General features: G+C 36.9%; 1 protein-coding gene across 16 annotated transcripts in view; it reads right to left on the bottom strand.

Annotated features, from left to right (window-relative positions):
- Window positions 1–27,576, bottom strand: part of EML1 (EMAP like 1) — a 130,491-nt gene that overhangs the window by 28,260 nt on the left and 74,655 nt on the right. For 4 of the 16 annotated variants that reach the window (XM_037393538.1, XM_037393526.1, XM_037393540.1 and 1 more), the window contains 8 exons: window positions 27,271–27,453; window positions 21,745–21,877; window positions 16,337–16,387; window positions 15,933–15,968; window positions 12,956–13,093; window positions 7,652–7,680; window positions 6,193–6,219; window positions 2,893–3,022 (listed from right to left, as the gene is read on the bottom strand). In XM_037393538.1, coding sequence (XP_037249435.1) covers window positions 2,893–3,022; window positions 6,193–6,219; window positions 7,652–7,680; window positions 12,956–13,093; window positions 15,933–15,968; window positions 16,337–16,387; window positions 21,745–21,877; window positions 27,271–27,453 — 727 coding nt within the window. The remainder of the gene's footprint in view (window positions 1–2,892; window positions 3,023–6,192; window positions 6,220–7,651; window positions 7,681–12,955; window positions 13,094–15,932; window positions 15,969–16,336; window positions 16,388–21,744; window positions 21,878–27,270; window positions 27,454–27,576) is intronic. The other 12 variants (XM_037393535.1, XM_037393542.1, XM_037393539.1 and 9 more) reach the window with 10 other exon arrangements.

Consider the following 27,576-nt stretch of genomic DNA (forward strand, 5'->3'; position numbering starts at 1 on the left):
TAGATTGCTGGACAATGCTTTATTGGTTTAAATTTTTTTTCTCTATAAGGTCAGACAACATTACCGACTGAAGCCAACATAAAATTCCCCTAGCTCAACAACATATCAAGTTTATAATGAACTAGCAGTTGAAGGTAGCGTAAGGAACTGAACCTTTAAAAAAAGTGACGTAAAAACATAATACAGACATTCACAAGGAACAAATGTCAGGGCATAAAAATAGCTATTAAAGGGGAAAAGATTACATTCTTTAGGGAAAATCTCCTTTCTTTACAATTCTTCCTGTGGGGAACAATGCTGCATTCAACCCCTTGCATGACTGCTGTTGTCAAACACTCAGTTTCTTTCTACCAGCCTTTTTTCTCAGATGCAAACTCCTGGGGTTGATCTCTCCTTCTCCTCACTGTTTACCACACTCGGATTTGGTGTCTTCAACTTGGATTTGGTGAGTTGGCACTTCAGGGAATGTTATCGTGACCTTTTCTTTTCATTTGGCCTGCAGCTTTTGTTGCAAATCTGCCTGCCTGCCAAGCGAGCTGGTCTCAAACGGGTCTGTGCAGCGCACTGCTCCCGCCCTCACGGCCCCAGTGCCGATTTCTCACTTGGGTTTTACCACCTCTGCTCTAGCCCTCCCTCCTGCTTCAGCACTCAGCATTTCTGTTTCCTCATATCTCACGTGGCCTGGCTTACCCAGATACCTGCTAACATGACTGTAAAGCCCCCCATACGGTGCAGCTATATGCCCTGAAATCTACACGTCATTAGATTTTCTTCCTTCTGTTTCTCATTACAATCTGCTTTGCTCTTTTCATTTGTCCGTATCACCTCCAACATCTTGGTTTTGTAACCCCACTCTTAGACGATAAAGTATTTCTGGCTGTAATCCCACAGCCAGGCTGATTTGTCCGCTACAAAAATGTTTTCTCCTGCTCCAGTTCTGTTACCCTCCAATCCAACAGCTCAGCTTCTCCAACTTAACTGGAATGAATGCCTGCAACACTGGTTGGGTTACGGCTGCCTGTGTCTTTTTCCTTAAATTATCTTATGCTCCTGCCCCCAGCTTGTCTTCTTATCATTACAGTCTGTAAATTGGGCATTATATTTTTTCTCTCTCTCTTTTTTTTTTTTTTGTTTTTAAAGTCTTTCATATACCTAGTCATTGGTATAAGTTTAAGTATGGATATCACGATTGGGTTTAACTGCAAAGAAATTAAAATCTGAAAAGTTTATCACAGTATTTTGGGAAAAATGCATCCTCCTCAATAAACATTTAGGGTTAGTTAGATCATTTAATTAATTCATACCTTGTCTATTCACAGACAAACTTTATATATAGCATTCTGCTGGGTATACAGACACACACCTGGAAGGACATATGAATATTCAAACTAAAAATAATACTCCATCTGGCAAATATTCAGTCATTTAAGTAAGCTTAAGTGAGAAACTAATGAGACTGAAATCATGACCTGCTCTAATTATCATTTCTTATAATAGTCTGAAATATTAACTTCAGCTTCCACCTACACACTGCTAATGACAATCTGTTTTGTGTTGCGGTTGGGTTTTTTGTTGTTTCAGCAAGCATCCTAACACTTTCTCCTCTGTCATCCTTCGGTCCCCTAAGCAAGGGGCACCTTGCAAGTGTAAGACGACATCATTCAATTCTATTGTGATATATGGTGAGAGCCGCCTGTACAACAATTAGATGATAAAATGCTGCAAGCAGTATTTATCACTCTAATCTCAGCTGGTTTATTAATTTTGTGGAATTTTTTTTTAACTCATCTGCAGTTATTTCTGTAGGCATTATCTATGCAGTTCCAGCAGAGTGGGGTAGAACCTACAGGCTCAGCTGCAACAGGAATAATATGAATGGTTACTAAACCTGTCATTAATCTCTTGTGAATACAATGGGACTTTTGGAAACTGTGTGCATTCTGAAACCACATGCAGTTCTATTTATACAGCTTCAAAGACAACTATATGCAGCCTATCTTCTTTTTTATGAAGACAAAGCAACTTCCTGTTTGCACTGTTTGGGTCTTAAAAAAAAGCCTTTTTCTTAAAAAAGAAAACCTTATAAGACTTCATCTCTCTAAAAATAGTGGATATTACAAACAGACTCGGCATTTATATTTTATCTTGAATCATCTATTACATATACTAAGACTATACAAAAATGAAATACAATTTCTTTTTTCAGTAAAGAATGTATTTTCTCATTACAAAAGTGAAACATGAAAATTTTTGTAGGTAATGAAACACTGATTTCTTTCAAGTTAGAATTCTGTAATTATGTCCACTCACAGAAGTCAGTGGGAAATTGTTGTTCACTATTTACGGTGCTTAAACACAGTGGAAAATGTAACTTCAAACACTAATTTATATATGACAGCTTCTGAATTTTACTGCTAAGCACCTATCAGTTGCAAACTGCTACTGAATTCAGGGCTTATTCAAGTACTGAAGTTGCTTATAGCATTCTCTGAAGGACAACAGTGCACGTTTTATAAAATGCAGTTTGAAACGATAAATTACTGCTGAGAATCAGCAAAAAACCCTGAGCCTGTTTTACGCACACTATAATTAATAATCACAGCTCACTACATTGTTAAAATTTGCCTGGTTTAATCTTTAAGTAATTAGCATGCTTCAGACTGAACCTTTGGGCAACATTTAAGCAGAACCTTTCATAAGCTGCCACCCTGTCCTTCACAAGGTGCAGAACAGCAGCCTCAAGAAATTAACACCTATTTTCAACAGAATGTTACTTCACTAATGAAATGAACCCTATGATCTTAATTTTGCTATATTTTAGCTCAAAATTATTCAAACCATATCATTAAGAAATTACTGATTTCCAGTAGTCCTCTAGCACAGAAAGGATACACCCATTCCAGTTTAAGCCTCTTGGCTGGTAGTTCTACTTTTGCTTCCAAATTGTACGATTCCACTTGCTCTTTGGGCATGTACATGGTAACAGGACGTCCACGAAGAAACATTTTTACGTATCCTTCCTCTACAAAAGGTCAGAAATGTTTAATGTTACACAAAATAAGCATCAGTGGAGAACTCCAGTGCTCCTCCATCCCTTCCCACTTAACAGTTTGGTGCGTTACAATTACAGAAGAACATGCAAACTCAAAACTTGGAAATAAAGCAGGTTGGCTTTTTTTCCTAAATCATAATCACTAAGCAGAAATTTTTTTAAACATACAAAGTCCCTTTTGCCTCTAAATATTTGGAGCAGCAGAATTAGAACTAAACAATGCCATGAAGAACCACAAAACTGAAAGGACTGAAATCGAAACTACATTGGTGAAAAACAATGCTACAATATTAAGTTTTTTAAATATCAAAAATGAAGGGGAAAAACATCAAAGATTACAATTAACGCAGAAATGCCACTTGAAATTAATTTTATTTTTTAATCAATATTTACAGTTGAGCATCAGCATCTAAAGTATTTTCCAACACTCAGTCGCATTCTTTGCATCTCAGTGTAAAGCTATGCTTTACACTTGATACAGTGTTAGAGATACATTCGAAATAAGGAACACAAACAATTAGTAAAAGGAATCATGCTGATGTACATGCAGAAAAGGTATGTGATTTAAGAATTACTAAACATTGAAAAAGGAACGACAACACTGACAGCACATTAAAAGAAAGGAAAACGACATACAAGAGAGAAGCTACAAAAACTGAATTGGCTGACAGAAGTAAACATTTCTAGAAGAAAATACTAAAAGTAATGTGTTGAACTGGTAAGAAATATTTTTGGGGGAGAGAAGCAGGGATTAATAACAGATCTGGAAGTACTGACTTGGGGACTTCATGGGGCTTATAAAACTAGGAGATCTGGGAAATGCCATGAAGGTCTGACTAAGACTTTTGGGAACTGGCAAGGCCAAAGTGGGTGTCCTGTGAACTTCTGATGAAGTTTGTCCAGATTCAGAACGTGCTGGCTCTTGCTGCTCCATCGGCAGATCAAGGGTTTCAGCCTTGTTCTCATGCGAATCAAGCAGTTTTGGAGTCAGTGACATCTGTAGAGTTACTAGACAGAATAATCGTGGGCACAGAGGAAATGGAAGGGCAGAAGTAATAAAATCATGTAAATGAAAAAAAATTATACAATTTAGGACTGTTAAAATTATGCTATGAATTGTTAAGTATAATTACAATTACACCATAATTTTTTTTTAATTTGAAAACTAAGGCTTTATTTTAATTGGACATATGCATATGCTACAAATCCTGACTAAATGAATAAAAATTATTGGTTGAACAAATAAACATCATAGTTATGCTGCATTATCTAAATATATGTGCATTTTGCCTTTAGATTAATTCATTTGGGAATTGAAATTACAGCTAGGGCACTCTAGCTTCATTTACAGAATTCATACATGTAATGAAAACAACAGAAAACAATGCTAAAAAAAAAAAGCAATAATAATGGTGACAGATGCTGGGACCTTAAGATGCCCATTAAAATACTGGAATTGTTTTAAAAAACTTACTCCAATAGATCTAGATTGGAAAATAAAATATAGCAGGTAAAGCATTAAATAGCAGCACTATTTGTATGCGCATGCAGCATCCATTTAATGAGCTTGAAATACATGCCAATACTGCTGATACTGGTGCACTGGAAGTCAATAAATTTTCAGCAGTGACAATCACTGTCTGTGCTTATCAAAGGCTAGGAACGAACAGAAGTTTAATTCACTGAACTGCTTTTCTCACCTGAAACTTACAGGACTCATAAAACTTGGATTTAGCCATCTACAGGGGAAGTTTTTTGACCCAGTCACTCAAAACTCCTTTTTAAAGTAAATAGGGAGAAACGGGTACTTTTTTCATTTTAATGACGTTTAAAATTGATCACATTTCAAAGCAGATGTCCAAAATCAAGTACAATAAATTATACCAAGTACATAAATTATGCCTTCAAAATACTTCTCTCTCTCTCTCTCTCTACTAACTATAAAAAGGAACTTAGGCTGACTGGGTCAGGCACACAAGTACATATTATGTATTTATTTCTAACTTTTGGTAATATTAATTCCATCTGTACTAATTTTTGTTACCAATCCAAATATATTACCTACATAATCAATCTATATCCCCTTCTTTGTACTTTTCTTAACTAAGATTTTAAGACAGTAAAGCTCTAAATGTGAAGATACAGATGTAAAGACAGACAATCATCAAACTACAAAGACAGACCAATGGTGAAACTTTTGGACAAATGTATCTTTTACATCTGCAATTTTGTAAATTTGGAATTGTTGTTGAAAGTAATTGCAAAAAATTAACAGTTACTGAACTGAAATAAGATGGCACGTGAATGCCAGTAGGATCTGTAAAGGAGACCACCACAGATTGCAGGCATAAAATTGTACAAAGAACACACAGAGGTAGAGACTCTCTAAAAGACTTTGCCTTGAGAACAAACATTCTTTGCTTTGTGAAATTTTAGATTTGTCGTAAAGCTGAAAGATGCTGATTAGTGGAAAAACTGTTAGGTTTTAGCTATTTCTAAAAAGCAAGACAAATCTGTGATTATATCAGAGATATAAATATGCATCAAAATTGTGCATATTTACACTGCAATTTAACTAAAGCTTTAGAAAACTATATGGTATGTTTACCAAATGTAACTCTGCTTTATGACATTGATCAAAAAGCACCAAGAAATTAGTTGGAGGTCTAGGTCCGTTTACTCAACATTCACAAAAAATCTACAGTCTACTCAGTAAGAAAAAGCAAGGGAAAAACCAAGGCTTCTACAATCATGTTAGGCTAACAGCAGAACAGCCAATAAAGGGGCAAATTCTATATGAATTTCAGCAAAAGTGCAGAACACCATTTCAAACAGTGAACATCCACGTGTTGCCATATAGCTCTCTCAACACATTTTTTCTTATTCAAATGCTTCGGAATAAGTCCACAGGAATCTAAATTATAACCCATTATTATTGTTATAAAAGTGCACCTGAGGGTTATAATTCAGTAGACCGTATAATAGATGGTATAATATTTTTGCTTCATTCAAAAGAACTAGAAAAGTTTTAACATTGCAAAATGTGCACAAGTCAAAAAATAGCTGTTTATACATTGAGCTTTTATCCCACCAGTACCACTTTGCTTCGAGAGCTATGAGGTTCTGGAATTGAAGCCTACCTTTGCAGTGCGTCACACGGCGCTTCCCTTGTGATTACAGAGACAGAGACAGAAGGGCTAAATAAAGATGTGTTTGAATACAATAAACTCACTAAAATACCTGCTCTACAGTCAGCCCAGTTGTATTCTGCTGGAGGTTACTCTGGTGCTTGACAAAACACTGAGGCACACTCCACACCATACGTAATTCCAGTTGAAACCCTTTTCCTCCACCTAGGGGCTTATTAGCTTAAGCTCCATTAAGCAACTATAAGCTTAAAGTAAGTAAAATACCAAGTATAACTTTCTTAGAAAAAAAAATAAATCAGTAACTTCATTGAGAATTTTGTCCAGGTGAGAAGGGTAAAAGTAGTGTCACATCTGTTTAATTACTGATCTTTATCTATGGGGAGGTATCAGAAGAAAAATTATTCCAAATACCTTTGCTTACACGGTGCAAGGGAAGGAGAAATGTTAACGCAAAAAAAGTATATTCTGTGCAAATCAGAAGTTTCCTTTTCCTAAACCAAGGGTTTTCATGAAAGGGACATGAATCGTGATTGTATTGTCACAAAAGACTTAAGTGCTTATTTAGTTTTATATCTTATTGAGATCAAAATCAATTACACTAAAGCCTGAAGCATGGCTTAAGAGCTTTGCTGGATGCTGATCAACCCGCGCAGTAAACAAAAGATTTACTACTTTTTCAGCTTAATGTACGATTACTGTCACAGAACTATACACAAAAGTAGTATGATACATCTGATAAATCAACAGGGGTTTTTTCCTTCCTTATTTTGTTAAAAGAAAGCTTTTATTTCAGTTGGCCTTGGTTTTTCAGAACAAAAGTAACTGTTAGAAATACTGTTCAGCTTTGTATCTTTATCAAGATTGTTCAAAAGTTTTTAACTGTCTAATAAGGACAAACCGCTTTCACTTACACCTACTATTTCACTTTTAAAATCTTTTTGCAGGGGTAATACATAAGTAAGAAAAAATTCAAGTGGTTTTCATACTAAAGACAGACTTCCAAAACTGCAGTAACAAATCACCTTTTTCACTTGAAATTTGACAAATTTTATTATAAGCCATTGGGACAGATATGGCATTCCTTAACAGTACTTGAGGGCTGCCTTTTATGACTAAATTAACATGAACGCATCATAGCTGTAACTTGGCATATACTTTAATTTAAAAAACCTTAATAGTGCTTTGAAAGGGTAGACTGATTTGGAGTTAGAAGACAAGGCCTTTTACTTCTTTGTCTTCTTATAAGGTATCCTAACTGCAAGATAAAGCTATTGGGCCAATAAAAACTAGAGCAAACTAATCAACTTTTTAAAAATGTACCATCAGCAGCCTGTAAACATCATGTTTAGATTCCCAATACCAGTTTCTAGGCATCCACAGAAAGAAGAAAAAAAAAAATCCATTATGCTATCACAGTTGTTATTTGCTTAAAAACTGCAGAAGTTCCTACCTGCACTGAACATCGGTTCCTTGGGTTTGCTGTGAAAATAATGAAAAAATTCCATTTTAAAAAGCACGCACATACAGTCTGCATACATGAAGGTATCAATACAACAAACTTTAAAATATAAAAGACATAAAATATTTTTTTGTGTGTACATATAAACAAAAATACTTTTTCAATTCAATTATTTACAAGGTAAGTCCCCAGGCAGACACAGTTAAAACCCATATACATTGCGGCTCCTCGATGGCAGATGTTAAAACTTCAAGATCCAATTCTTACATTCTCAAAGCTATGTATTTTCTTCTTCATAACTTCACTAACTACCAAATCCTCTCCTGCAAAGTTAGTCCAGTTATAGGAGAACATGGAAACTGGTCATGAGCAGCTGCATGAGTTTTGGTTTCCAGTCAGTGAGATTTGTTACTCTAAAGCAGCCTACAACTGTAATAAAAAGCTAGGAATATATTCTTAACTACAAAATCTCTCTGCATATGTGGAGCAGGGGGGGCTACTGCATCAGTGCATGTGTGGGTGTTCACTTACTTCATGTCTTTATTCTCTCCAAATTTAAGGAGCAATCCAAAGTTTGAATCCTGCTTTTCCAAAGCATTTACATAAAACATGGAACTGCCCGACTGTTTCTTGGTGAATGACAGTACTTAGTAAACCCCAGAAAGCACAGAACCATCACGATTACAGTATCTTCTCTTTCTCACTGCACTGCTGCCTGGAAGACAACCTGAAAACAGTTTGTCTTTGCATCTTGAGAAAATTCTTGGCAAAACTTAAGCAGGAAAATACATGAAGCATGCAAAGAAAGAAGAGGCAGAAAAGCTGAGGAGCTCTCTGGATAGTACTACCCTGGCCAGAAAGAGGCAATCTTTTACAAGAAATGGCAGTCATTTGTTTTCTTTGCCCTTTGCCCTTGTACAATCAGGCTTGAGGGTGGTGTTTCTGACGAAGCATAAAAGGGACACAAAGCTGTATTACGCAGTTATTTTTCCTCCCCAATCCATTTTCTTTCTATCCAGTAAAACTTGAAATATCAGATTACTGCTGTACGTTTCTTAGGGTGGTCCCAAAAGGGTTGAAAGCCCTATAATTCTGATGGCAAAATGCTAAAGCATGAAGTATCCCTAGAGCTGTGACGCCCTCTCCACCTCCGTTCCTAGACTGCAGTGGGCAGATAAAAGAGAAACCAAAAAAAGAAATGAAACCAGGTTGAGTTTTTGCACACATTTTTTTTCTAAGCATAAAAGATTATTTCTCCATGACAAAAGCTGTAGCAAATAATTTTACAGTATTTTTCCTTTTGCCTGATTTGACAGTTATATTGAGAATAATATATTTACTTAATGATAAAACCAAAATAAAACAAGAATTCTACTGATCCGACCCCACTGATGTAGAAACTCTTCATCATATCAGCCTTAGTATTAATCAGGCATCAAAATTCATGCTCCAAGCTGGCACACACAGCCAATCTCATCTGTATAAATAGCATGATGTGTTGCCATTGTTAACAGCAAGATTAACACTTTCTCTTATGAATGAAGATAGTTTTAGAAAACAAAAAACTTTATGGGATGGAGCACCAGTCAGAAATGCTGCCACATTAGAGACAAAAGAATCGCTAGCTCTGAACAGACCATGCTGACTTATTCAAGCTAATCAAGCTAATGTGAAAGGCTGATTCATGACTGTAATAAAGCAAATCATGTGTACTCTAATTATACAAACCCTAACCACACACACAGCTGAGAGCTCTGACTACCGTTTTTATGTGGACTTAAGTCAGTTCCTACTTACCTAACACTTAGGAAGGTTTACCCCGGCTCATAGCCATATGGTCATCTCCTTACTCCTTATGCTTAAAGCTTCTTAAAATAGCTTTTTGTAGCATTAAGTTTTTGCGTAACAGCCTACAACTCTATATACTTTGAAAAACAATAATTTCATAATTGCCTTTTTAGATTCCTGGTGTGCATCCTGCTTTAAGCTTCATCTTCAGACCAGACACAGAATCACAGAATCATGGAATACCCCAAGGTGGAAGGGACCGATAAGGATCAATGATACAAGTAATAAGGCTGTGAGTAGACGGTTAAGTAACACCCTCTTCTTCTCTCTTTCATACATACAGTTAACTTTAGGAGGACAGCCTTAGCCCCCAGTGTTTCAGAATCACGCTCGTTCTCCTTCTAGTCCCATGACTCTTGCTTTTCATTTTGCATGATGGCCCAGCTTCAACAGGAAGCATGAGGCAAGTCTTTAGCGAGCCTCTTGCACAGGATAAGGACGCTCTCCAAGCAGGTGAAAGCTGTGGTGCTGAACACCCTCAGGCTGCATGTGACAGAAATCAGGAAAACTCTCTAGCCATACAATGATTGTTCTCATAGTAGCACCAATATCACCAGCTCCAGCTAAGGCAATCCAACATGCCCTCTCGATTAGCTCCTTGGGATACCTGCACATTATTTAAGCACTACATCGCTTGTGTGCTGGACTTTCTCCCTGAGTCCAATGTAAGTGATTTCTGATCAATGCTGTTGTGGCCCTTTGTGGCCTGACAACTGCAGAGTGACATAACCACTTGGCTTCCGTTAGAACAGTATGAAAAAAATTTAAAATGCATCTCAAGTACTGTGATCAACTCTCAAGTAGAAAAAATCTTGCAGATAACCATTAATTACGTCATAATGTTTTTATTTCTCAGCTGTTTTGGAATCCATTTTTAAAGTGTACAGTATCTCTATGTAGCTGCTAGAAGTCATACCTTTCCTTAATTTAAATGGTATTTATTTCTTTAGCAGCTTTAACACAAAGCTAATTTCAGATAATTATCACCTTATGCAGGCAGCAAGAACTCAGGGATATCTTAAAAAAAACAGACTTTGCAAAGCACTCTAGATTTTCACAGGTATATCTTCCACTGCACAACACACACAGAATTCACTTTTCGGGGACTTGATCTAATATTTTTTATACAAGATAAAATACACACAGAGAGAACAGTGCATTATCATCATATGTTTGTTAAGACTTTTCTAAAAAACTACAGTAAATTGGAAAATAATGACATTCACAATAGCTAGGTGAAATATTCCTGTTCATACTCCAGAAACAGGTCTACCCATCTAATTAGAGAAACTTATTTAACAAAAACTCCACAAGAGATTTGTTTTGTTTATATAAGATGGGGTTTTTGACACCAATGAGGTCACAACATAAGGACTGTTGCTATAATTTGATATGTGCAATAGACTAGGAAGTTATGTAAAATAAACAGTAAAGCCTTAGAAAACCCCGCGAGCTTCAAGAGATCAATACAGGAAACAGCAACTCCTTGTTCATAACTTCACTGAGGCAATGTAGCTGCCTGAAGTTATGCACTATTGCAACACTTCACAGAATGTCCAGATTTAAGAGCAAGCTTTTATCTTTTAGCAGCCTCTTCACTGGTCATCAATTTTTTGCTTAGTTTTGCCTTTCAAAAATTTCAGGCTTGCTTGTCCCTAAGAGTGTTGATACTTGGTTTGCTGCTTCAGTGGTATTCTACCGGATGTATCAAGGTATACATTCTCTGTGTTAGAAGGGTCTGCGATGTTTAGTAACAATTTCATCCAAATCTGCACATGCAGAAAGAGACATGGCCTCTAAGTAATCCAATAAAAGATTGATTTTTCTGTCAAAAGTGCTATTTACTTATAGATTACTTAAAGAGTTAATTGCTACAGTAATTTTATTTTCAATTATATTTCAGCCTTTTAGGAATTTTAAAGTACAAAAACCTTATAAACAAAACCAAATCCACATCTATTTAGCTATCTGGTTTTATTATAATTTTACAAACAACTCAAGAAAAAAATAAAATCACAAAGTGAGATAAAGTTGAATTTCCATAAGTACCAGAAAGCCCAGTCCTGCAGAATTCTGTTGACTTATAAAAATCTCATTCACACACAGAGATGCACAATGCCAACATGATTTTAGATTGATTACATTTTTAGATTTGTAATTATTGTATCTTCCTCTATTGTTATTTTATAACCTTTTGTCTGATGGTATTCTTATTTTTTTCATTATTCCCATTATTTGCTAAGCCTTTTACAAGTTTCTCAAACTTTGCACACTTGCTGGCTTGCTTCATAGCTGAAAACACAAGCCAGAAAACAAACTATAAATAATCACCCATATTTAGTCTGTCCATTAGTACACAAAAACCTCAGTCACCCCTTAAATCAAGCAAAGATGCTGAAGGGGTGGAAAGGAAGGGATGTTATGTGCCACACCATCAGCTCATAAGCAGCCCAATGACTCATACGATGGCACTAATGCCCAGAGCGAGCAGGTAAATTAGGTTATTATATGATCTTCATTAAGGCTGTGTTTCTATGGTCACATCATCTGTGAAACGGTACCATCAGCACTACTACTTGCATAGGAAACTGGAACAGGACTGGTCTAGTGAAGTGGCCAGGACTAAAATCTGTCTAGGAAATACAAGAAAGAACCAGTTGACCAATACTGACAATACTGACAAACCTGAATGAATCAGCTATTTGTTCATCCTAAGTCTCAAACTCTTGGATGAAACATTCTCTGTTCTTTGGGCTATCAGCAATACAGAGAAGCATCATCAGAAACACGCAGAGATAGGCTTCGCTTTATTTCACTGCTTTGGATAGCACTTCTAGGTACGCCTCTCAATCTCTCTTCAGCCTGACCCTCAGAGCAAGGCAGTCACTGCTCAGAGACTTGCTGGGCATCACTCTACACCTGGGAGGTGGTGACTGACTGCTTTCCATCACTTTGCTTTTTCTTCCTCCTTCCTTCACTTATTAAAATGCCTTTATCTTGACCTATGATTTTTTTCACTTTTGCTCTTGCTATTCTCTTCCCCATCCTGCTGGGGGAGAGGGAGTGAGTGGCTGTGTGGCGCTTAGCAGCCAGCTGGGCCCAACACATCACAACAAGGAACTTGAAGTACATGTCAGGAAATTAAAGACCAAGCAAAACCACTAAGATAACAGAAAAGGCATGTTTAATAATTACAAATTTTTCCAGGCAACTCAATGTTTTCACAATGTTTACAGTCTGGAAAGAAGGCAAATAAATTTTATCTACATTGAAAACCTGTTTTACTTGAAATGTTTTTAAATATATTTTTTTCCAACCGTTGGAGTTTGCTAAGAAAACCCAACTCCTAATACCTGCTAAACTAGAGAAACTAATTTCACTAAAGAAACTAATTTCATTACTAGGGCAGTAAGCAAAGAAAGAAGATAGATATTTATATAACATTACCTTTCACTGTTCTTTTTACCACTAGATGAACTGCTGGTGGATCCAGTGCGGTTGCGACTCCCTTTGGAATCTCCATAGCTTTCCCTCCGACTGCCTGGGGACACACGCTCAGCTGAACTGGTCCTCTTAATGGTGCTACTAAAAAGAAGAACAAGTTTTACAGTGGCACTTGTAAAAGCACATATCTCTATGACAAATATTTTTGAGAAAGGCATCAAGTAGAATGCTGACCCTAAAAATAACTATAACTTTGTTTTTAATCATAACTTGATTTGTTAAACAGCCTACATAAGAGTCTTGCTGAGTACCTGGTGCAAGAGACAAACATCCTGCTCTTTCCTTAATCACAAAACAGAAGATGGGCTAAACTGGCATCATAGAGTAAGTTGCAATACCTGTTTTCCAGGTCACATTTCAAACCTCTGACTAGTCCTCCACACTTCTGGATTCTCTTAATAAGAAGTGAAAGATTTAAAGAGAAAGCCTATTACCGGACACCTCCAGCCAGACCACAGAGAATGCCAAAACAGGTCAAAATTTGAGCACCAGAAAGCTAACTTTGTGTCTTCATTCAGTATCAATTATTCTGTGGTTCAAGGCTAGTTTTAACATACCCCAAAGTGCAATTAATGGTCAACTAGCCTGCATATTTTTTCGTTAGCTTGTCAAAAATGTATGCTTCCTACTTACATGTATGAATAGATTAGATTCCCCACATCTCCTGACAAGGGGTTCCTCAAAGGCTTAAAGCTTGCCTTACTTTCTCACTCTTCAACCATCCTTCCTGCCAAGACAGCTATCAGGGATCTCTCGTACGACTTTATGGCACCCCTTAGACATCCAGCTCTCTCTGACAGAAAAACGTGAGCCAAAACATAAGTGGTATTGCTTAGTAAGCTAAGAGAAGGCCACTCAGAGCTTATACCTAACAGGAGACAAATTATTGTGGTTATTCGCTAGTCCAAAGCACTTCTCCTTACAGCAGTGCTTCCTAGCAGGAGAGGGAGAAGCTAAGGGTGAGGCCCCGAGCTGGGTGATCTCCCCGTGCAGCAGAGGTGCAGGCAGCGTTATGTGGACTAGGCAAGAGTCACTCCCACAACAGCGGCTGAATGACAGGACTCAGTGTCAGGGTCTCATTTCCCCCACTCCAGTCCTGTGCTGTTTTCTTCCCTCCACAGAGCAGAAGAAAAATGCTCCCTTTACCCGTAACATCCCCACAACTAAATGACCACCTTTAGCAGCACTCTCACCCCAGAGGCCACAGACACCAATGACCATTTTCAAGGTCAGACCCCTCTACCCAAATCCCACACACCAGCTCCCTCCCTCTGTGAAAACTTCAGTTCTTTCTGTTCTTGTTCCTTCAAGGCCTGGTCTCATGCCAGCCCTTTCACCACCCCCAGCCAGGCCCCCCTTGACCTCCGTACACCCCCAGGGATGCTCTGCTTATCGTACGGCTCATCTCAAATCATCCTTGAGGACTGTTCCAAACCTCCCTATCAGCCCCTAACGACTACCTCTATCCTGATATCTCAGTCAGCTCCTCAGGCTCTGTCCCACTTTGTGTGTGGTGTAAGAAAGAGGCATTGGTTCTTCGTAACTAAAGGAAACAAGACAGACCTTTCTGTCTGGTCAAAAAATATTCCGCTTATCAACTGTACACCACCATTGAGACACTTTTCTTTAAAAATATATATATATTCCTGCTCACTCATGTCTTTTTACTGGTGAGGAGGGGAATGCTTCAATACCTCATCTGAGGCTCAGTTACAGAAACAATGGGAACCACCGAACCGGAGTCTTTCTGCAAAGCAACCGCCCTTCTGAAAGGAAGGAAGCCCCCATCCAGGGGGAGCTCCGCAGAGCAGATGCGTGTTAAGATGCATCTCAGCTAGCTTGACAAAAAACTTTCTGGAACATGCAATGGTAGGACAAGTGTTCAATGCTGTGGTTTTGTATTAAAAACAAGCACAATTCAAATGATTAAGCCGAAATTAAAAAAGTACTATTTCTACGGAGAAAGCGATGCAAGAAAGCAATTAGAATGCAAAGTTGCACACAGGCACAGAACAAAATACATTCATAGGAGAAGGGAAAAGGCAGTAAAAAGAATTTAATTGTCTTAATTTCAGAAATAAGTGTCTCCTACACTAGCCTACATTATTCAAGCCATCTCCATGTCAAATGCATGAAAAAACCTTCTCTAGTAAATTATATAATATACTGTTAACATTTAACTGTTCTCCCTGCATCTCATAACATCATCCCATTTACTATTATTACAGTTAAAAAAATAAAGCCTTGATACTGGAAATGTTTACTCCACATAAAATAGCTTTATTGGCTTTATTGAGTCCTTCCACTGCTTTAAGGACTGTACTGGCAAAAACATCCTCTTTGTGATTTTGCAGGATCAAACCTTTATTTTGGCACCTTTTCCTGGTTAAGGAAAAGACGTAGAAATATCAGCCTACACTGAAATTAAATTAAGGAAACCACAAAATCATATTAATGTTAGAAAAAATATAAGTTACAGAAGCAGTATTAAAATGATTTTACTATTTTTATAGCTATCAACATTCAAAAGATGAACTGGTGAATGGGTGGGACTAAAGTTTAAAAGTGTAATGCTGTCTTCTTTCTGAACAATGAAGTCCCATATCAGTACAAAAACTACTTTTACCACAAGAACAAAATCTTTTAAACCTTTGCTTCTGTCCATTATTGCTTATACTAATTAACAACGCTATCTTCTGACAAATTTTATTTTAAACTTTCAATAACAACAAAAGCTCAGTGAGAAGTATTAGCAGGTGGTTGGAAAAGAGGATTATAACTGTTATATTAAGTCATTTTTTGCATATACACATTTTGGTAGCTTTAGTGTTAAACACCAGTGATTGCATCCACGGCTACAGTAAATATACTGTCACCTGACGAGGAATTAAAAATGACAGAAAATATTAATTTAACTTACAGGTTTGTATGAGTATAACTGGATTCCAGAACTTGGCTTCCACATTAGTGATATGAAAGGAGAGCATTTTCAATTATTTAAAAAGGTAACATTTGGTAACACAATTTTTAACTTGCTTAAGACAGCAGTGTAGTCTAATCAAACACCCCTATAACAAAAATTGTTAGCATGAGACAATGCAGATACCATAACTGAAATTATTATTATCTAATTTTTGCAATACATTTATCAATGATGAGAAAGTTTTAAACATGTACTTCTGAAAATGTTAAAAATGAGAAGAATGATTACAGTTCTACCATGTTAATGCTTGTACTAAACCAGCCACGATCTATGTGTTGAACCGAAACGAAAAGGAAAAACAACTGAGCTTCAATACTACAAAGCTATTAAGGATCCCTCACCTTAGAGCAGGCTTTTTCAGTTTGCATGCATTGAGAAGATTCACAGACCTGCTTAATCCAGATTGAGAGGTGCGTAAACAAAGCAGAATAAAAAGTGAATGCAACAATAAAATGTGGAAACAAGACATTTAAAACAAACTTACATTAAAAGACATAATTGCATGCTTTCAAGATATGAAGTCACGTGCAAGAGTAAACAACAGTGCTTAGCGACTCAGTTAGATGTTTGATCATTTCAAACCATACATTCAAGAACACCAATGTATCTTTGAATGACAAAATTTCAGCAATGCTCCCATACACCAACCATTTGTCAAGCGACTCAAAAAGAAAAAAAAAAAAAAAAAAAGAAAATCAAAGATGCTATCTGAAGAAACAAGACAAATGATCCAGCTAGAAGACAAGGACTATTAAAAAAGCAACAATAAAGAAAGAAAATAAATCCTCATATATACATACATATACCACTGCATAGCATGAATGTTTCAGATGGTTGCATTACTGAATTGTGGTGAACAACTCTGGCCAAAATTGAAAAAAAATATATACTTAATTACCAAAATTTTTTTGGAAAATAGAAAAACTTTTTAATACAAGAAATTAAGAAACAGCACACAATGCTCTTAAGAGTAACTGATTCTATTAGTAGTATTTTTAAACTTGTCTAGCACTCCTTCTGACCCTCATTTAAATCAATTAGAATAAATTCAAGAATAACATATGACTTTAATTTCATTACGCCTTTGAGCAAAATGTACTAATAACTTTAATTGTTAGAGATATCGTGAAGTGGCATAATAGTTTTGCCACTCAAAGTTCAATGGAGAGGAATTTCTTCTTTCATTTATATTCTGTTTATTTTAAAACATTTTCTTTGAGAGTCAAATGTTAAATGGAAGACTTATTGAAGGTTCGATACAGAGTTTGTGCGTGTGCCAGTTACAAACCATCATGGCCCCCAGAACAGAACACAGAACATTAATTCCAGGCGACTGAACAATTTCCTAGGGGCCATGTGTTTAGAGTTTAGAAGAAGAGGAATTTATCATATTAAAGTATTTTATTCTCCCTACAAACAAAGCTCTTTATGTTTTCTTTGTTCCAGCTTCTTCCTTTTGATCTCCATTGTCAGAGTTTTGCACCATTGTAATACTTTGCAATCTGCTGGGGGAGAAAGAATGACTGATTGTCTCCTTTTGAAAGGCAAAGTACGTGCTAGCCTGCAGCAGCATCCCCACTGGGAAAGGTACTGTCTGCATTCTCCTCCCTTACACTATTCTTTCCCCCCTTTTTCCTGCTCAACTCTTGGAAACAAAGCTATCCTAGACGAATTACAAACCCCTAGATTTTAATAGGGAACACAAAACATTACTACCGTGCACTGGCCAAATTCCAAAGACAAATTTAGTGTTAAGCAGTGAACTTGAAACCACATTACATGCAACAGGAAGAGTGCAGGGGGAAGGGAAAGTTCTGCTCACCATACACTAAACTCATCTTATTCTGAATGAAAATTTCAAATAATTATTCTGGGCACAAAGGTCAGATTAAAAATACAGCAGCATTCAAAAAGGTGGTATTCAAAATAGCTCATATGTCTACAGCATAAAAGTAGTATACATATAAAGTTTAAAACCAAATCCTCTGAGCAAAGGCTTTTTTGTGAAGACAACTAGGAAACTAGTCCATCACAAAATCTCTTCAGCTCTGCATTAGCTGGCTTGCACCTGGAAGCCACCCAGCTGTGTTCACATGGCACCCCATCACCTGAGTGCAGCAGCGCCTGTTGGTGCTCGACCGGGATTTTTGGTCCCAGCATCACCAGGCTTTCTATGTTGCATTGTATTACCACCATACACTTTTATAACCCAACTGACCTGTGTTTTGGATTTGTGCTTTCACTCCATCCAGGTTATTTCATTCCTTAACTTGAATAACTGCGTGTTGACTATGTGAGCTCTGAATGCTGAAGGGGGGGTTGGTGCCCTCAATCCTAATTGAAGTCAGTCAGTTGAGGTTACTCAACACTTTGAAAGATCTGGATCTAATTATCACATTAGGCCCTATAAAAACCTACTGATACCCACAGATAGACGTTTTACATACGGAAAACCAATATGCATAGAGGTTAAATGATTTGCATAAGGTCATTGAGAGAATATGGCAGAACTCAAAGGCCTGCTACTTCTACCCTTTCAGCCTCGAGCCTTTTTTATTACCTCCAATTCTATATTCCTGCCAGAAGAAGAGATTTCCATTTCAAATATTAAATGGGAAATCAGAAAATGCAGTGAACTCTGAACCACATCTCCTTGGTAATCCAGCAAGGCAGACAAGCTGTACATCAACCTGTGGGTTCAAATGAGTTAACCAACACATTTAAATACAGCTTTTGTATGAAATGAGATTGTGTCTGCAGACATATCAGTAAGTCCACCTATTTCTAAGCAGTGGAATGCACACTTGGTCCCCACAGAGATTATCTGCATGTATTTATATAAATACGCACGACATACTGTTTCAAGGGACAGCCTGATGCCATTTCAATTGGACATCATACAATTCCTAACCTAAATGGTAAAAGTATCAAGGGACACAGGAATCTGAAGTTCGTAGTTTGCTATCGCCCTTTTCATAAGGCTGTTCAATAAAATGTTTGGAAAGGACTCCCATCTACCTGGATGTTTGCCCCTCTTGAAAATATGGTCACAGGTAAGAAAAAATTTGAATATGATATTTTTTACTATAGTAATTGTAGTAGGTATTTGTAATTCCTAACAGCAGAACAAAGGTTTAGAAGATGATGGGGGGGGGGGGGGAATAAAAATTCAATTCTTCCTTTCTTACTTTTTTCTTTTTAACTTTTCTTTCACTTTTCAAGTTTTACCTTTTCATATTTTGAAATATTTCAAAATTTTCAATTCTGCACCTATGTTGTATAGGAAAACTATTACAAGCATCCAAGCAGAAATCAAGTTTTAAAATAGTATTTAAAGCTGCTATGCCATGTTACCATATTTTGGATTACAGAATACCTACACTACCAAGTACCAGTAGTTTATATGAAAAGAGCACTATAAAAATACAACTGCTTAGCAGAAATTAGAACTGAAAAAATAATTCAAAATTACACACCATCTATAAACTGTTCAACACTGAGTGAAGCTTCTAACACAAATAAAAAAGCCCCACTCCTTAAAAAAAAGAAGCTCTTTGATCCTGCTGATGTATTTCCATTACTGTTTTATGCACGCACACATACAGTTCCTGAAGGTAAAAGGATCCAGTATAAATACAAAGCATGAATGAATTCACCTTAATGAATGCATAATGAATTAATCTACCATTTGCAAGAAAGCTATTTGGAACACTGAATACATCATCTTTGAATATTGACTACTTGGAGCATGATTTACTATAAAAACATGAAATCTCATCAGTTATTTTAGGTTCATTATCAAATGATAAGAGTAGAGAATAATTTACCAAAAAAAATGTTTGTACAGTAATTTATTGGTGAGGTCCTTACCATTCGACAATCTTCCTCTTGAAGTATACTTATAGGCAAGGCACAGAAATATTCTTTAATATAATTTAATAAAAAACAATTAAAGAATACAATTTGCATATTAAAGATAACCAATACAGAATTTTAGAGCATTTGAAGGGAATAGGAATTCAACAGCACCTGAATTTAGACTTGCTTTTTTCAGGACGTGGAACAACTCTGCTCTCCTAAGGACTCTCATTAAGTGTCTATCTATTTCAGCAAAAATGTCCGTGTGTATTTTTTCTTTTCCAAAACTGAATATATATTTTCATACTACATATTTAAAGCACCTTCAGTCTAGCCTCTTCAGCAAAGAGAAGGCATAAAATATAACAAAAGGACATTAAATCCTTATCCTGTGGAAACCTTCCTCACACAGCAACCACGACAGTCCAAAAATGCTCACTAAGGATGCTCCCTAAGGACTTTCCCATTGGCACTCCTGGGTATCCAGACTGCACAGGGGTCAGGTGGAAGGGCTGCCGGGTGTAATACAGGGATCCTGAGCTAGGATAATGCCTACAGGCTGCAGGCAATACCTGATGGTCCACCCGAATTACACAAAGGACTCTCAGAATAGAGAAAGGGTGAGTACGATCTTTACCTGCATTTCATCCACCTTACTCCAGGGCAGAAAGTCCTAAGCTGAACCTTAGAGATTTTCAAAATTCTGGTAATGGAACAGTTTATACAGTACCTGCCTGCCTCTTCTTTTCTTAAGGGCTAATTCAGGCCAACCTGCCAAAACCTACAACTGCAATGGGCCCCAGTTCATAGGAGCAGGAGCTCATAGGAGTTCATTTGTGTGACACAACAAACATGGTGGTTTCCAATTTTAATTGTGAACAGCATAGCTTCTCTCTTCTCTACAGTAACAAAACCTGGAGTTTCCTGGAAACTCCATCCTCCTCAAAACACAGTAACAGAACGAATGGCATATCCTTAGTCATTGTCTCTTTAAGGAAAAATTCTCTTTACAAAAGAGACTTCAGATCTTAGCAGATTAATGCCCTCATCTCCACAACTTGCCTTCCTTAAGAGTTGACAGCATCATTACTACAAAAAGCTGAGGATGACACAAAGCAGAAGAAATGTAAAAAACAAAACCCAAACCCAGCAACAGAGTAAACCCCCACACTATTATCTTTCACAGCAAACCATACAGATTAGCACCACTATAATTTTTACAACCTGAACTTGCTGCACCCAATCCATTGCGCTCCTTATCACCTAGGTGTATAAAACATCTAACCCTTTTAAAAAGCTACACACACACAAAGCAAATTGAGACAGAGCAGTAGTTTTTAAAACGACTTAAATACATGCTAATGATAAGATATCTAAAGATGGATGTTTTCATTTGCATAAATATGTGCTAGGCGTAGAATTCTCCTCATCCCTGAGATGCTTCTAACATTGCACATCCAGTTTCTATGATAATTTTTAGTGAGAGAAAACCACCAAAGGTAACATACTGCTTTGTAAAGACAGCAGTTTCTCTACAGACTATTTTCTACTAGCTACTAAAAGAATTCTCGCGCTACTTTTCACATCGTGTTGTGCAACAGCACAGTAGGAATGCCTAATTCTCTATACACTAGACTGTAGTAGCAAGAAAATAACAAAAAGAGTAGACCAAGCATTGTGCATTCGTTCAATATTCATGGTAATTATCTTAATTCTAATTAGAACAAATAAGTTTAAAGCCTTTTACAATGGAATCCACCTCTCCTTTTCTTTCTGAACTAAGTATTTAGACTGTTGCTTCGCAAGTAAGAAAAACTACCTATCTAGAAGTTTAAAAGAGGAGACACATCATGTTTTCAATTTTGCAATTTTAAGGTAGATAGACACATACCTTTTTGCTGCTGGTGATACAGTTTCCTTTCTGGTTCCTGATGGGGAAGGTAAAGAACCACTTGGTTTCTTTGGTAACACAGTTCCATTATTAACAGTAGTCCTTAAAGGCAAGGTTTGTACCAGCGGTCTTGCTGTAAAAGAAGCATAGATGAAATAATTGTTTTCAGTCTTTTTCTTCTTTCTCCAGCAAACAACATTAGAATATTTAAAAATAATCACATAGTATGCCATTTTTGTTTCACTGTTGCCAAATTTACCATAGATAAGGGTTTTAACATGGAGGAAATTTATCATTTTTATTATTAATAATAATAATAATCATATCAAGCAAATCATCTGCATATGGATTAAGCACATAATTCTATAACCTCCCTCATCTGTAAGACTCTCCTAGCTCAAAGAGCTTACTGGTAAGTGCAAAGGTAGTTGTTGCCACCAAAACCAACCCTGCTCTCTCAAAACAGCATCAGTCTTTTGCCCACCTGGATAGTGTTCAGAGTGCTAAAAATGAAGGCAGGTTGCCATTCCAGAAACTCCTGCTTGTCACCCCTTAATATTTTTGCAGGTTTTCCACAAGCAAATTATCTATTAAGAAATTCCTTATTCCCCTGCAAAAGGTCTTCTTTCAAACAATGTGGGCTTATGTTTGACATAGAGGAATTTTACCACTTAGAAAAAGGAACCAGCAGAGCAGTGGATTTAATGAGCTGACCTTATCTATGTTCCTTGAAGAAACACTGGCTCAAAAAAGGATATACATGTCATACCCGTAATTAATTTTAGAATAATGGAAAAATCCCATTCAGGTGTGTTAGAAATTAGTTGCAAAAACAAACAGTGGTTAAAACTGCAAGCAGTGAGTACAAACATGAAAACTACAGTGGACTACAGCCTGAAACACAGACACAAACATGACTAGTGCTCTCTCTACAGCACAGATGAAAGCTTGAATCACTTGAAATTTGACAGAACTTTGTATCACAAGCCAGCTTTGTCAAGATGTCAAAAGTCTCTGGGTTCAGAGAAACAACACCTGATAAGGCAGCTGTCACAAGTCCCTTAAGAAACACAAAATTTCACTGAACTTGGAGAGGGTGGCAGACAGAATACCTATGAAATGCTCTTTGAAAAATGACTGCTGAGGGTAAACAACCTAAAAAGTTAAACTGAAACAGTAACAATTGTATACATTCCTAGGTTATGTTATGATAACATTACTGTTTTCCTATACTTAACGAAAGAAAACAGATGTGAAAGCCTGTACCTTGAGGTGGTCAGTAAATACACTCTGCTTGGGGATGCAACTGTCAAGACAAACAGCATCTTGAAACTTTGTTACAACTTTGTTACAACACACACCTTGTTATACATAACAAGTGTACATTGTAACAAAGTTTCAAGACCTCGTTTATTTGTTTAGAGGGGAGAAATTTAGAAAACAACCTATAAGGAAACATTGAAGCAAACAGGCTTATTTGGCTTAGAAGACTGAAGGATAACATGAAAACAAGTCAACAACGAAAAAAAGAAGAAAATGTTCTCCATGCTTACTGAGGATCCGAGAACCTATAACCGCAGAAGATCAACAGGGTGAGACAGTAACACTCTGACCAAGGACAGGAAGAGCAAGGGCTCTCCGACTTCATGGAAAACTTTAAGGAAAGGCTAAACAAGACTTAATAAACCCATGGCACCTTCCAGCCCTGGCTTCCATGATCTTGATCTATTTTAACAGACTAATGCTGTCTTCAGACCTCATACAAAACACCTAAAAGTTACTGTAGTTTGGCTTCTCATGCCCTTTTCTTTTTAAAAAAAAAAAAAAATTTATTAAGGGATTCAGATATCGTGATCCTATTTACTTCTACAATATTCATTCTTACAAATGAAATTCTTTCTACAGTTTCGTGCTGAGTGCTCTACTGTTTGTTTCCTGACTAAATGCTGCAATGTCGTAATTAAACTGTATGCATAAACCCGATTCTGTTGCATATTACAGAATCACAGATAGCTACAGTTGAGCAGTTGTGGGCTTGTTTCCTGACAAAATTTCTGTAGCTTGCAAAACTTTAATAAGGCTTTGAGGTCACAAATTAGAACAATTAAATTTAAATAAACAAATTATTAAAGTACTTTATTATAGTTATATAAAAATGCCTATTATAAAGTAGCTGGAGTGAACTAGCTGGAGTCTGTTTACTCTCCTAACTTCATGAAATCAAAACTAGCAGCAACCAGAACAAACTCTTCAACCTTTAACATAGATTTGGCTTCAAATTCAGCACCAACCCAGAACCCATGCTTCTGGAATTAGATTTAAAGATCTAGCCCATGGCCAGCTAGTGTAGAAAGCAACACCATGAAATTCTTACACGGCACACAGAAAAACTACACATTATTCAATTAATCCACTATTTACTCTGGAACTATTTAGTTTTGTTTACAACAGCTAGTTCACACCAGTGGTAACTGACATAACCCCAAACATGTCATTGCTGTTAGAAGTCAGTAACTCAAACACATTGGTATTATTGCTTTGTCAGTAACGTTTATTCTGGAAGTTCTGTTGCTTCAAGGTCTTACCTGTGGTAGCAGGACTGACATGTTTATCAGCCTCAGCAGCAGCTTTTTTAATCATACTCTGATCTATGGATTAATAGGGCTGTTAAGTTTACAAACAAACCAATAATTGCAAAAGGAAAGAACAACAAACAAGTATAACAAAGGCAGGAAGCCATACTGAACTCCACCAAGTAACTGATTTAAATAAGGAAAGGGGGAGGAACCCAAAAAACTCAAAACATCGTTAGTGAAGGAGCTCCACAAATAGACAAGATAAGCAGCTCACTTTCCGTGATGTACACTGCTTTTAAGCTGCCTAGCTCACGTCTAGAATAAGAACACACTCAACAAGCTCAAGCTTTTTTCTATTATAGGTTTGAAAGCCTGAAACTTGAAATCTTTCAATTTTAAATCTGAAGTACTCACAAAAATGTTGTCTTTTTTCCTACGAAGCTTCTTGTGCCAAAATTTCAACAGCACATACGGGATAGTGTTTTTCCAAAGGCACAAACCTTCCCCTGACACACACTTAATCCTCATCTACTTCATCTGTAGACCAAATGAAAGCAGCAGCACACACCACACTTCAACCACCAGTTTGCACAGACAAGATTTTTGTGACACTGAGATTAAATTCCACTTTTCACAATCCTAAATGTGGAATTAGTCATCGAATGATGAAAGAAAACAGATCGAGCCATGCAGCCCAAGTTGTAAAATGCAAGAACCACTGCTCCAGTTTCGCTCATGTCTAAGAAAATCCCTCTCCTTACCGAAATGCAGCTTAAGTCTTATGCTAAATAATTGCATGCAATTCATTATAAAGTAGTTGTGCCTACTATAGGAAGATGACAGGCCATCATGTGAAATGCATCATATCTGACAAAACCGCTGGAAGAAACAAATGATCAGGATACTTCAGATTCTGTTTCTTGTTATAGAGTATGTTTAATAAGGCTGACCATACACTAATGATACAACTGATATATAGTAAAATTAAAGTTCTGTACATAAATTGTTACAGTAGCAATTATTTCCAGGAATTAGGTGGGTTTAGTTGAAAATTATCAGGACTCATTTCAGTAATTTGTAATGGAAAAGTAAGTGACATTTGTAGTCCTTCGTTTGCATTATCATAGCAAAACTTCTTACACTGTCATTTCACACACAATAAGAAGTATCCATGCCATATACACATTTTAAAAACAAACAAACAAAAAAAAACCCCAAACCCAAACCACAGCTATAGAAGGCAGAGGGATAGGCTTACAGCAGCTTTTCTTCAACATACAATGAACTATGGCTTTAACGATCTGCCACAGCCAAGAAAATATTTCCTGATTTAGAGTTCAATTCTATTCACAGAATCCATGAAAACCTGGTCTGTATTTTGCTAAGTAAAGCCAGCAGGCAAGAAGAACAGATTTGGTTACAACTCAGTAATTATTACTAGACTTTATTTCCTCTGCGCATCAGATAATATCTATTTTATAGGCAACATAAAGCCTCTTAATCCCTTGTACAACCAGATTTGGTGGAACATTTTATCACAGTGGAGGCCATCTTTAGTAACATTTAACTTATCTGATAATTTTTTCTTTTTTTTAAATCAAACAGACGAAGACAAAATGAGAATACAACTGAAAGGGAAGAGAACAGGAAAACAAGATCACAGACATTTACTGCATGTTCTGTCCAACAACCAGTAAAATATACTATCAACTAATCTGGCTCTGTAATTCTGTCCCTTTCCCCTTTCTTCATCTCCAGACACAAAACACTATAACAAAGATGACATCTCACTTCAGCAAATTAAGTAGTTCCTTATCTATTCTGTTAAATCGGTGCCTAAATGTATCTGTCGCAAAGTCACAAATATATAACTGAGATGAAAGGAAGTCTTAATTTCCCGCTAGGAAAATCGTTAATCCATACTTACATATCATACTTCCAATGTGAATTAAGATTTTAATTTATATTAATGCATATCAGGACTCTAAAAGAAACAATTTCTTAATTTAGACAACAGAGAGCCTTTGAAGTCACCCATACTCTCTTTCCACATTTAGGTTGCCACTACTCTTACTTCTAAGACTACCCAAAAATAGCTCATGCATTTCTGCCAAACTGCAGATAGGCAGTCTCCCAGGCTTTTGCAGCCTTACACACCACAGTACATCACCCTGGCTGGGTTCTAATAAACCTTTACTAATACCAAGTGCTGGACATTCAACTCCAACTTTTCTGATTTGCGTACAGACAAACCCACTCTTGCAGAACAGGAACCAAGAGAGCACGCTATGGCACATGGGTGTAGCACAGCATATTGCTGAGTGACAACGGCTGTCACCTGCCACCTTACTGGCTCTGGATCTGCTGCTCTGGAACAGGGTCAGGCAGCAGCCACAGCTCTCCCTTTCCTTCATGGTTAAGCAGCTGGTGTTGCACCATGTCCTTGGTCATGTCACCTCTGTGCCAGCTCAGAGCTCTGTCTTTGGCTATGTCTGCCCATCCAAAGACACTTAAGATATTTTAAATTAAATTAAAATTACATTTTATTTAAATATAATTAATTTTTTGGATTAACACACACACACATCCCCCTCTCAATCTATTAGGAGTTTCACCACCCACAGAAGACAATGCATTCCCTAAAGAGTTTCTAAACTGATCTTGATCAAAAGTCAGGAAGTGGTAGCCGTGGTTAAACTCAGACAGAAGATTAAAGTACTAAGAATAAACAAATGCTTTCCTGGTTCATGGGAACTGTAGAAGGCTCACAGATCTAAACATTCGGATTTTTATGTGTTCTCTTTAACAGGTTAAGTTTCAGATGTATTTTATTTTGAGTTTGATTTGTTGATTTTGAATATTTCAAAGATCTAAAGAATGACCTATTTTAATACATATAAAACACTCATTGAATTGCACTACCTATTGTACATATATCTGAAATGCAAACCTTTGGTAGGTCCTTTCTTGTTCTGCATGGCCTGCTGTTCCTCTGTAATATTCAAGCGTCGAACCACATCAGCAAGGGCAGATTTGAGCAGCTGGATGTCATCTTCCTGCATCTGGACACGCTGCTCCAAAGAGGCAATACGATCTGTTACCTCCATACTGCTTGCAGCAGAGGCGCTGTCATCTAAGTAAAACAGTAGAAAAAGATGCATTACCAATGATGTATAACCATCAAGGAATACCTTATAGAATCACAGAATCATACCAGTTGGAAAAGGGCTTTGAGATCATCAAGTCCAAAAGCTAA

The sequence above is a fragment of the Falco rusticolus genome, chromosome 7, assembly GCF_015220075.1.
Source record: "Falco rusticolus isolate bFalRus1 chromosome 7, bFalRus1.pri, whole genome shotgun sequence".
NCBI lineage: Eukaryota > Metazoa > Chordata > Aves > Falconiformes > Falconidae > Falco > Falco rusticolus.